This window comes from Malaclemys terrapin, chromosome 6 (assembly GCF_027887155.1).
Source record: "Malaclemys terrapin pileata isolate rMalTer1 chromosome 6, rMalTer1.hap1, whole genome shotgun sequence".
In the NCBI taxonomy this organism is placed as follows: Eukaryota; Metazoa; Chordata; order Testudines; family Emydidae; genus Malaclemys; species Malaclemys terrapin.
The window spans coordinates 77,503,849-77,516,099 of record NC_071510.1 but is presented as its reverse complement, the minus strand read 5'-3'; the positions used below and the strand labels follow the sequence as shown (position 1 = coordinate 77,516,099).

At 35.8% G+C, this 12,251-nt stretch overlaps 1 protein-coding gene across 1 annotated transcript in view; it reads left to right on the top strand.

Moving 5' to 3' along the window:
* ADGRV1 (adhesion G protein-coupled receptor V1) overlaps positions 1-12,251 on the top strand; it is a 439,035-nt gene that overhangs the window by 89,744 nt on the left and 337,040 nt on the right. The window contains exons 31-36 of the mRNA XM_054032481.1: positions 41-256; positions 1,640-1,884; positions 3,740-3,921; positions 4,687-5,498; positions 7,079-7,288; positions 12,096-12,226. Coding sequence (XP_053888456.1) covers positions 41-256; positions 1,640-1,884; positions 3,740-3,921; positions 4,687-5,498; positions 7,079-7,288; positions 12,096-12,226 — 1,796 coding nt within the window. The remainder of the gene's footprint in view (positions 1-40; positions 257-1,639; positions 1,885-3,739; positions 3,922-4,686; positions 5,499-7,078; positions 7,289-12,095; positions 12,227-12,251) is intronic.

Below are 12,251 nucleotides of genomic sequence, written 5' to 3'. Positions count from 1 at the left end.
AACGTTTCCTGAGGTAACAACATAGTTTTTCTATGCACAGGTGAAGACTACAGTGTAGCCTCATCAGATGTTGTCTTACTAGAAGGGGAAACCAGTAAAGCTGTGCCAATTTATATCATTAATGATATCAACCCTGAGGTTGAAGAAACCTTTCATGTGCAGCTGCTGAATCAAACAACAGGAGGAGCCTTGCTTGGAGCATTGACTCAATCAGTCATTACCATTGAGGCCTCTGATGATCCATTTGGATCTTTTGGTAAATTGGACCCATTTGAATGTCTTTACTCTCTCTTCTTTAACAAATCTGTTTAGACATGTAGTGGATGTACTGTATCTTGCAGGATGTGCCATGGTCTCCCTCTTAGCTGAGCCATTGCTGTGTATTATGGGAAATACATGCTGGCCAGGGAGCCCGGCTCTGAGGAGAGAATGGGTGCAGGAGGAATCCTAATTACAGCTCCCACGAGGCCCCATGAGGCTCAGTGGAACACTGTTTAATGTTGAACCAAGACAAAATGAAACGTTTCATTTCAGTTAAAATGAGAATGTTTCGATATAACCTAATGGAATTTTTTTTGAAATTCCATGGAAAAACTTTGCTATTTCTAGTTTTTATCCCATTCGGGACAAAAACAAATGTCCAGAATTTCCAGCAGGTTAGAAATCTGCAAAACTGGGGTAGATTTAAACCAGTGACCTAGAAATGAAAACTCTGTGTGCCATCACTAACCCCATAAACCATCCTGTCTCCTGCGTTACTAAATAGTAAACCAATATCATGTTTAAACAACTGGGAGTTGAAAAAAATCACATATATAGAGGAAGTTGCATATTACTATTTTCCATGGAATTTTTCCCCACCTACACACACTATCTTTACAGTAGAATTGATTGAGAGAAACGGGGAAATTGTGTGGGAAAAAATTCAGAGTAATTTTCATTCTGCAGGTTTTGAAAAAGAACAAAGTTTGTGCTCATTTGAAATTTTTTATGAAAATTTGTTTTTAAATGTTTTGGTACAAAAATGTTCATTTTTGGCATTTTGATTTTTCCTTGTGTTCTGCCTTTTTTCCTCTTTCCCTCTTTGTTTTTTATTTCCATTTTGTAACTGCAAAAGAGGAAAAGACAGAAAAATAGTGATCTAAAATAATGAAAAATGGCTATTTTTTTCCAGTTTTGTTTCTTTTTTTAAAAAGGATATAGTAAAACCCCTAATTTTTGTGAAAAATCTCTGATTTTGGGGAAAAAAACATTTTTGAGAAAACATTTTAGTGTGAAATATTTAGATTAGATCTATCTGATTGCTGTTTCTGTTCTCTTGCTGGGAAAGGTGATCAAAAGTGGCTCTTAATGTCCCTCTCTTTCATTTCTTAGTAAACATGTAGTGAAAGGTTCCTGTTTCATGTTTGGGAGTTTACCCATCACTTACCTGAACCATATATAGACAAAGCTAGTAGATTTAGCACCTCCATTTCACAAACACCAATTATAATCTCATGTCAAATAAAATAAATTAAAAGTAGTTTAATTCTGCAAAAGGTTTCAGCAAAATGAACAAACAATTTTAATGAGGAATTTTTGATTCCTTAAGCCTCAATGCTAGTGATGAGGATTTAAGTCTCTCTACCATGTACTTCAGTTTTTCAGGTCAATGAACTCACTGTTGAAGAGCCAGAGTTCAATTCGGTGGTGGTAAACTTGCCAATAATCCGCAATGCTGGGACACTCGGCAATGTTACCATTCAGTGGGTTGCCACCATGAATGGACAGCTTGCTACTGGTGACTTGCGTGTTGTCTCAGGTAATGTTACCTTTGCCCCTGGGGAAGCCATTCAGACGCTGTTGTTAGAGATCCTGGCTGATGATGATCCAGAAATCCAAGAGGTGAGTTGAACATCTAGACCCTATCTGGAATGACACTGTCCAGAAATGTTTATTATCTCTGTTTTATATAGTGATGGGTTAGAAACCGAGAGATTTTATTCAAAACAAAGGGAAATCAAACTGAAAATACTGTTCTGGAAAATTATAAAACAATTTTCAGATACACTAATTAGTATTTATTCTTTGATCCTTGCTGCTGATCTTCTTCTATAAGATTCTCATTTATTCACAAATATATTGAATATCTAAGCAATGTAATCTTTTTCTTAGGTTTGGTTTACTAGTGATAGATACATTGAACCTGATTCACTATCTAGCTGAACATCATAGAATTATATTGCAATATGTATGGGAAATAAAACTAAACACCTGGTTACAATATGGATTAATTGGAGTGGTTAAATCTGACCCATGGTAAGGCAAAACTGAAATCAGTGGTGTTGCACCGGTTTACACAAGGGCTGAACATAGACCATTATATAATCTAGAGAGAAACAGTGCTATGGGGATGGGAGAGAAATTATTACAATATGATCAAACATGTTACTAAAGATTGTGCAGTGTAACTAAGAGGGGAAATTATTTCAAATTTAAGTGTGCACATTTTTGAGTAATTTATGTTTTGTGTCCGACTTGGTATGAAGTTTTGAAAGCGTTTCCTACTTTGTTATAAGTTTTAGTTCTTCTGAACTATTCTGGTCATGAGCCTAAGAAAATATAGTATTTCAGTATTTTTTTTAAATAAAGGAATGAAAATAATCCTGAGACCAAAAAGAATTTTCTATCTGGTTTGGTTTACACCAGCATCATGTTAAAATAAATGATTAAGCCAATTAAAACAAACTCTCTTGACTCTGTGGCTATGTTTAGACTCTTTCAGAGTATCTTCCCTATTTTTAATTAGATAGAGAACCTTTTGCTCTACAAAATTGCCTATCGTTTGTGTCATGCAACAGTGTGTATGATGAGGAATGTAATGAATAAGTTTTAGGGCTTTTTGTGCACATGAAACTTTTTGCATGCAAACAAATACATGCACATTTTTCATGCACTAAAATATTCATGACCAGTTGATGGGATTTCTACATGCATGTAAAATCTAACTGACCATGGGTGTTCAGACTACATTAAAAGGGGTGTTATAGTAGAGATTTCCACTAGTGTAGATCATGTTTTACAGGTAGTATGAATTTTGGTTATGGGCAGGGAGTATATCCCTGACAGTTGTACTTCTTAGCAGTAGTGGGGAGAAGAAATCTTCACTATGTCTTACGCAGTGTCTATCATGTGTTTCAGGGATTATAGCTCCTCATATCCCTTGATAATATACCTATGGCACACACCTTCTATAGTTATAGCAATGCTATTTATGATACTATATAGTAATAACTCTACCTTTTACTTTTCACTTACTATGATGGAATGCTGGAATGACTATGGGGGGAAGCCAGCAGAATCCCAAAAATCGGATTCCCAAAACTTTAATGGGTAGATAGGAGTATAGGAACATGACTTAAATTGATTCAGTGATAACTGAAGCTGTGCAACTCACTGCCCACCCAGAACACTTCTGTCTAAGTCTTTTAATCTGTATTGTTTTCTGTTTAACACGTAGCGCTTAAACAGCCCTTTAAATCCAAACATTTTAGAAACATGAAGGGCTATATTATGAACCCTTTGGTGTTATTGATGTTGTTATTGATTGTTCCTCACATGAGTAGTCCCACTGCAGTCAATGGACTACTTATTAATGCTCACCAATGGGAGCCAATGGTTCAGACCTAGCTGGCCCTAAATGATTTATCTTGGTTTCACAACATAATGTTATTAAGGAAAGTCTAATTATATTTTTTAGGTTATCTGTGTGCAATTAACCCAGGCCTCGAATGGAGGTGCTATTGGGTTAGATGGCATGGCAAATATTATAATACCTGCCAATGATAATCCTTATGGAACAGTCTATTTTCATCACACCTTGTACCGAATTCAGGAGCCACTGGAAAGAAGTTCATTTGTAAACATAACTGTCAAGAGAAGGTTTGTTTAATGTTTGTTTTTTATGTAAGCATTCGTGGTCCTTCTCCTGTTTCTGTACCGAAATTACAACTCCATGGTTTTTTTCTCATTTTAAATTTTGTTCTGATTTCCTTCTTGTACCGTTTAACTTGTCATCTAATCAGAGTAGTCTTTGGCTCCTAAATTTATGCTCTTTTAGCTTAAACCAAGTATGTCTCTTTATCAGAAACATCTATAAAGAAACATCTTTTTAAATTTGTCTTATTAATTCTTATAAACATTTAGGGCAAGAGCGTCCCCTGCTCCCAGGAGTCTAGATGGAGGATAAAAGAGGGCAAGGCTCAATATGGCTGTGTAGAAGCTATCTATATCATGGCTCAAGCATGGGGGAGGGAGAGCAGGCATTACTTCTGTGATATGACCTCCTATGAATAACTGGAAGGAGACAGAGGACAGGGCAAGACAGGTCTGGCTTCTCTCCCTTGCCATTCAGCAGAGCTAGCAGGTGGCAAGGGGAGTAATCTGCATTGTTTCTGCTATGTATGATTAACCATAACATGTTCTATAAATAATCAAATGTGCCTTCCACAGGTAAATTATTCTAGTAGCGGCTTCAGAGAGGATGGATTTTGAATGGTGTTTAGATTATTTGAAACTATTGAACAATTTTGAAAAGGCTGATAACTTGTGTTCAGGTCACTCTTCTTAATGTAGAGACCTACAGATATAAGAAAAACTGTCTTCACTTATTAACATGACTCTCTTCTCTATCACCACATCTTTTAGTGAGGGAAGATTTGGTCAACTGCAGGTGTTCTACAGTACTTCTGAGGTTGATGTAGTAGCTCTTGCAATAGAGCAAGGCCAGGATATGCTGTCCTATTATGAATTTCCTGTGCAAGGAATTTCTAACCAGCTGTCAAGGACTGAAGTGAATGTCTCAACAGCAAGTGATCCATTGCACACCTGTGCAATTCAGTGCCTAAAAGAACAAGCATGTTTAGCCTTTACATTCTCTAGTGCCTCTGGGTTTCCTTTGTGTTTTTGGCTGACATCATGGATCAGCCCAGTAACCAACAACTCAGGATTCTGGATCTACAAGAAAAATGTCACCAGTTTGTCCTCTCTTTTTGGTGCACAAGCCATTGCTGGCAGTGACTACGAATCAGTTACAAGTCGATGGGCCATAATGTTGGAAGGGGAACAGTTTGCAAATCTCACAGTTACCATACTTCCTGACAATTTGCCAGAATTGGATGAGAAGTTTACTGTATCCCTTTCGAAGGTTGAACTGATGAACACCTCAGCCAGCTTAAAAAACCAGCCAATGATAGGAAAGCCAAATACCTCCACAGTTGTCATAATGATGAATGGAGATGCCTTTGGAGTGTTTGTGATCTACAGTGTAAGTCCCAATGCAACAGAGAAAGGTCTATATGTGGAAGTTGAAGAACGTCCTCATACCAATGTGCAGCTTATGATACACAGAACAGAAGGCAGCCTGGGACAGGTGACAGTGGAATGGAGTGTGATTGGTGGAACAGCTACCCAAAACTTGGATTTTGTAGGTGATGGTGAGATTCTGGTGTTTGCTGAAGGTGAGGCAAGGTTTACATTCATTTTTTCCCTTTCTAGATGGAGAAAGGTAGAGGGACATAGATAAGTAGATTTCTTGACTTTTAAACCTGGGTGTCAATTTACTGCTCGGCTATGTCTCCTGGAATACACTATGTTGTCTGATAGATGTACATTCTCAAGCATATTGTGATATTTAGCAGCTCATCAGCATGAGCCTCAAGATCCAATCTCCTGTAATAAAATATATATAAATGTAATAGTAAGTTTTTTAAATATGACTGGGTCCTTCAGGGAATGTTGCACTGTAAAGGGTCTGGTTCTCATCTCATTTACACTGAATAACTCCACTGAAGGGAGTAGTTGTACCAGTGTAAGTGAGATCAGGATGAGGCACAAAGTGTTGTTTTTTCATCCTTCAGTGAAAAAACTAATCTTTATAAGGCCAAACTTTTAAGATGGCTGCCCCCGCTTCCGCCATTAGCTGTGTTCTTGAAATGAAAGCATCTTTTTTATTTTAAAAGATTTTATTAATTTCACAACAAACGAAGTATACCTAAGAATTTACAAGTGAGACAAATGAGTAACTGGCAGACGTTGCTTATATGCAATACAGCATGACACATACATCATTTTGAGAAACGATTGAGATAGTTAGTTTACAAGCAACTGAAGGGAGTGTAATATACACTTTTTTACTATGCCGTTTATGTTGATGAGTCATCAAACTCCAACTAATGACCAGCAACAGTAATTCTGACACTGAGATATAATTTTGTTGGTACTTTATAAAAAAGCTTCATACTAAACAGATTAAAAAAGAATTAAAAAGACAGATTAGTAAGAAATATGTATTTTGTAACCAAGTATGTTCATAACCCTAAAACGTACTTAGGTATTTCACATACATTGAACAATAGGATTGTATTGGAAATTTAAATGGTCCTTTGGGAACTGGTTGACTAGTACAGTTTGCTAGTTATATTGGTCTGATTGGGTAGCATGCAAGATAGATACCAAGTCCAAGTGAAAGGGTTGTGGGATGAGTGGATTGTTGAATGCAAACCCTGAGTCAGTCTATTCCAATTCAATTCATACAAGTGTGTGTGTACACCCCTATATATACAGCATTTGGATTGTTATTTAAACTCTCAGACTTGGTAAGACTATTCAAATTCAGTTCATTAGAGAGAAAAGGATACACTGTTGTTTTCTTTTACAAGAACAGCTCTCCCCTTTTCCAAATAGAGTTAAAAAGCTGAAGTAAATGCTGAGTGATTAAAGTGTTCGGAGCCCTCAAAAGTTAATTATTTCCTGTTTGAAGGCTGTTTGTTATAATTTACATGGTACGTTCAATAGCTGTTGCAGTGGTATAGATTTACATAATTTATATATTTTTAAGTATTTCCTAACAAAGAGGATGATTAAGCCCCTTTTGAAAGCGTAGAATCATAGGGTTAGAAGGGACTGCAAGGTCATCTAGTCAACCCCCTCTGCCAAGATACAGAATTTGTTGTGTCTAAACCATCCAAGACAGATGGCTATCCAGTATGTCATTTATTATGGCTTTGATACCTATATTTTCTTCTATTTTTCCTTACAGGTGAAACTAAAAAGATGGTCACATTGACCATTTTAGATGATCCAGAGCCAGAGGATAATGAAAATATTATAATCAGCCTGACCCATACTGAAGGAGGAAGTCGTATTCTTCCTAGCTCAGACACTGTCACTGTGGTTATTCTGGCTAATGACAATGTGGCAGGAGTTATTAGCTTTCAGACCGCCTCAAGATCTGTTATTGGTCATGAAGGTGGGTTCCTCTTTATGTTGACCTCATTAGCTCCATTTTCGATCAACTTCCTTATTCATACTTTCTCTTAATGAGGACTTACATTGTTTGTCCATTTAATTGTGTTGGTAAAAGTAATCAGAGAACCATTAGGTATATGCAAACAAAGGACTATCTAGCTACCCTTCATGTGTTCTATTGTAGTTTAGATGTCTTTCAAATATAAGACTCAGAAAACCCATTGACTGGATAGAGAGAGATTGGGTTCAAAACATTCTATATAACTTCAGCAGTACTTCCCATTTGCTTTCTAAAGCTCACACCTTGTCACTCTAGTTTTTACACCTAGTAGCCCCTTTTTAACTTTTCCCCTTATATTCATTTAGTGCCAAATTCTGCACATGGATATAACTCCTTTTGACTTCATATTATATAGGTTCCTATGCATATCTAGCAGTGGTCTTATGTATAACTTCATATAAAATAGAATAGAATCTGTTAATGATTCTCACCTGCTTTAAATATTCTGAAAGACACTACTAAAAAGATATGGGGACCTTGTTAAAGGTTAGCACATCTTTTCTCTTTTTTTCACTCCCTCATTGCCCTGCTAGTGGGTGTTGTGTTTTGATTGTAGCCACCAATTTGGGGTATATTAGTCCTTTCTTGTCATTGTCAGGCTTAAAATAGTGTCATGTGGACATTCAAGAAGAACTATAAGAGTTTGAATTGGACAAAATGTTTTTCTACTATTGCCTTAAAGCGGCACATTGCATGTTTGGTCTAAAGGTTTGCTGTATTTTCAGATATGATGGTGATTGCCTTGGTTTGTCTTTTGCTTGAATCTAAAAGAGCTACTGCATCATATTCCTCTAAAATTTGATGAGCAGTCTGTCAGGACAAACTAAACAAAACAGACATTCATTTCCCAGAGAATATGTATACTGTACTTTTTTGTTGAAAAAAAAATTCTCAATTTATCTTTGTAAACCAAATATGTTAATTGCTATACATGAAAGGACATCATAATTCTCTTTGAAAATTTTATGTAGGTGGTTTATGTTGATTCTGTGCTGGTGTGTGCCTCAGTTTTCATCTTTATTCCTCTGCATTAATGGTTCTGATCAGCATGTCAAACCAGCTGTAATCTGACAAGCTAAGAAGAGCCATCAATGAGCACAAGGAATTAACAAAAACTGTCTTGGTACCAGAGATTATGGTGACCCTTACGAGTCTTTTCAACTGGTTAAAGTTAATTTACAAAACAGTAGCAAAACTGGTACTTTGGAACTGAAATGCTTTGTTGTTATATTTGGAAACTCCACTGAGCATTGATTCTCCAGCTACTAAAGAACAAGAATGCATTGGCTTGCAGCAAGAAAAAATAATCCTATAGAATCTTTTGGTTAAAAAGAGTGAACTAGGTCTTCATAGGGGCATATGTAGAGCTTGATTTTGCCTTTTAATACCTGTTTTTTCTTGTGCTGAAACAATGACTATTGATACAGACAATACAACTCCAAACGCCATGTTATTTAAAATTTACTGTATTACTAAATAGTTTGACTATCCATCAGTTTAAAAAAGTTATTTTCAAGATAAAAATATTGTACATCTCACACAATTTTTAGGCAGGTATTCAATGTCCCTAAGCCACATACAAATCACAATGTATAAATCTTCAGACTTGGGTAAGACACTAAAAATTAAAATAGGGGAAAAAAGTGAAATTGACCTAATGAAACATTTTCAGTCTCAAGAGATCCTTTTATATTTGTTCCAGTCTACTGAAGGCAGAAATTGTATTCATATTGCTCACTTTTACCTGAGTTCTTTCTGGATATGACAACCAAAGATCTTAGTAATACTGGTCTCTAATGGACTACCCAGAATCAGTAAAAGTGTTCACTTAGATTTGAATTTTTATTCCAATTAATTTTTGATTAATGATAAGTGCTCAAGATGAATGCACATTGTAACTGATTCCCATATCATAATTCATTTTGTGTGAACAATGAAAAATCGTATTGTATTGTATAATTTTGAAATATGCTGTGTCTTATTTGTGCATTTTGCAATTGAGGTACTAAAATAACTAGTGTGATATACTAAGTATTGATTTTGTTTTGAAATGGATGTGCAAAATTCTCAAATAGGATAGAATGTGTTTCAGTGCAGTGTTAAACAATATGATGATGTTCCTCTTTGGAAACCATAGATCTGTTATATATACTCAGGTTCACTGCTCTTCAGGAACACAATCATAATGATGTCACATTCAATAGATTTTGAACTTTCTTTTCTATCAGAAACAGCAGTGGAGCAGCGTAAGGCGAGGTGTGAACATCAGCACAATTCTAGGATTCAGGGTAGCAACCGTGTTAGTCTGTATCCTCAAAAAGAACAGGAGTACTTGTGGCACCTTAGAGACTAACAAATTTATTAGAGCATAAGCTTTCGTGGGCTACAACCCACTTCTTCGGATGCATATAGAGTGAAACATATATTGAGGATCCAGTTTTGAGAGCTCATTCTTAATCTTTCCCTGTTTGCTGTATAGGATGCTGATCAGGTGGTTTCGCATTTCTTTGAGAGTGTGTGACACAGTCTCTCAGCATAGTCTGTGTGATATGTAGATTGTAATGGATTTTTTACCTTTAGTCCTTTTGGTATGATGTCCATCTGCTTGCATTTGGAAAGCATTTCCTTCCTAAGGTGCCACAAGTACTACAATTCTAGGAGTTCACTTTGAACATTTGAAATGCTGATGCCTAAATACATATACTATTCTACTTTATTGTAAATGGGCTTAATTTTATGTTTGTATAATTTATATATTTTCTTAAAATTATTTATACTGCTTCTTTAAAAATTATTTCTATTGTGATCTCCTAAAATTACCAGTAATAACTAATTTCCGTCTCATTTCAGTGATGGACAAATATGGGATAACAATGGTTCTTCAACAGAACAGAAAATACTTAGAATAATTTTATGATGTCTTTCCTGTCAATTTTAGCAGCATAATACTACTTACAAGTATTCTGTCACAAGGCTGCTCTAAATTACACGGGGCTGAACCTGCCCCCCTGCCCCTATGATCATGAGGAGCCAATGTGGTGTAAAGCCATCTTAGCCACATACCTTTCCTTCCCTTTCTTAGCTGCACCAGGCTGAGCTCAGGTGCATCTTTGGATCTGGCTCAGATCTCACACACTATAATCCAGGAAGAGTTCAGTTAAAAACCAATTGGTGTCATATCATGATACAGACCCAACTAGTCAAATCATATGCCCATTTTATGAAATAGTAAGGGATACAAGTCCTAGCTGGCCACATAGACTGGTTTTGCACTGGACTATTATCCAGAGAAAAGTAATTGCAGGGTAAAAAAGGAGAGGAGGAGAATCTTGCCTCTTCTGTGAGTGGTAGTTTCACATAAATATAGAGGCATTTGGTCCTTTCTCAGCCAGCCTTACCTTCTCCCCTCTTTTGCCCTTCATCTGGGTTTGTTCAGAGGCAACTTGAACCATGTAGGTCCATGGGTTTGATTGTGCCCAGGATTAGCAACAGTGGGAAAAATTCTAAATCATTTCTTTGAATATCTCTAATAGAAACTGGTCAGAAAGTCATTTTCTGGCAGTAGAAATATTGAACCCTAAAATATGGTTTAAGGAGGAAAAATATAATCTTAGCTGCATGCATTTTCTTATATTTTAGTGAATAAAAATGTTGCAGCATAAAACCTTCAGTCAGCTAAGAGATGTGTTGTATTAACATACCCAGATATCTTGATACTGTAGGTTTCTGCTCATTTTCCTGTCTTTCAGAAGCCAATGCAATACTGTATGTACTGGCAAGCTTAAACTGTAGAAATACATATGCAGTATGCTTATGTTTTAGAAATAAACATCTATCATATAATGTGTATGTATACATATATATGTTCACTCCCCACTATACATGCTAATATGTATCTTTATTTTGATACAATATATAAAGCCTCAAGCCATCTTTTTATATTCATGATCTTATTTTTATCTTTTTGTTTTTCATACATTTTTCGATGATTGCTATACTGTTCATTAGTTTTGTATTAAATTGTCCATTAGACTGAATGCTAGAAATACGAAAAGTATAATTATTGTATATTTTATAAATTGACATTGACAACACTTCGGTCGATCGATATAGTTAGTATGTCTTGAGAAATCATAGGAAGCTATTAACTTTTTCTGAAAAATTTCTTTTGTATTTTTAAAAATCTATAACTGATGCTATTATGTAAGTTAAAACTCACATAACTGGAATTTACAGGTAATTGCAAGCATTTTTGTGCATGCATTGTGGAAAATTACATTACAGTGCAATATTAGCAACATGTATATTTCTTGCCAGTGAACTGCTATAGGAATTTACTTGTGTCATAGCTAGTACATAAAGTATTTATTATCTTGCATAGTCTATGGATTGCCATTGTTCTGGTGTTTGTGCATGTTCTGGTGGGTATTCATTTTTGTCTTCGTACAGTAGTTGCTTTATAAGTCCTAGCATGCATTTGATAGCTCTTTCCATTATATTTTTCAAAACTTAACTAAAAACAGAACTGAAAGGTTTAGAATTTGGATTTCCCCTTCTTCTTTTATACTAAAAGCAAATATGTGTTACATAGTAAGCCTCACTGTAAAGTATCAGTGGGCACTTGAATTTCTTGGTTTTGGAAAAGTTACCATGATTATGGAATGCATGCTTCTGATTCTGATTCTGACTGATACACAGCAAGGCAGTTTCCCTACAGCAAACATTTTCTTATGTTCTTTATTCTTAGGAGAACAATTGCAGTTCCACATCCTAAGAACTGCTCCTGGACTGGGAAATGTTACTGTTAATTGGAAAATTGTTGGGCATCATCTAGATCAAACCTTTGAAAACTATTCTGGAATACTTTTCTTTCCCGAGGTAACCCCATACAGAGTAACTGTGT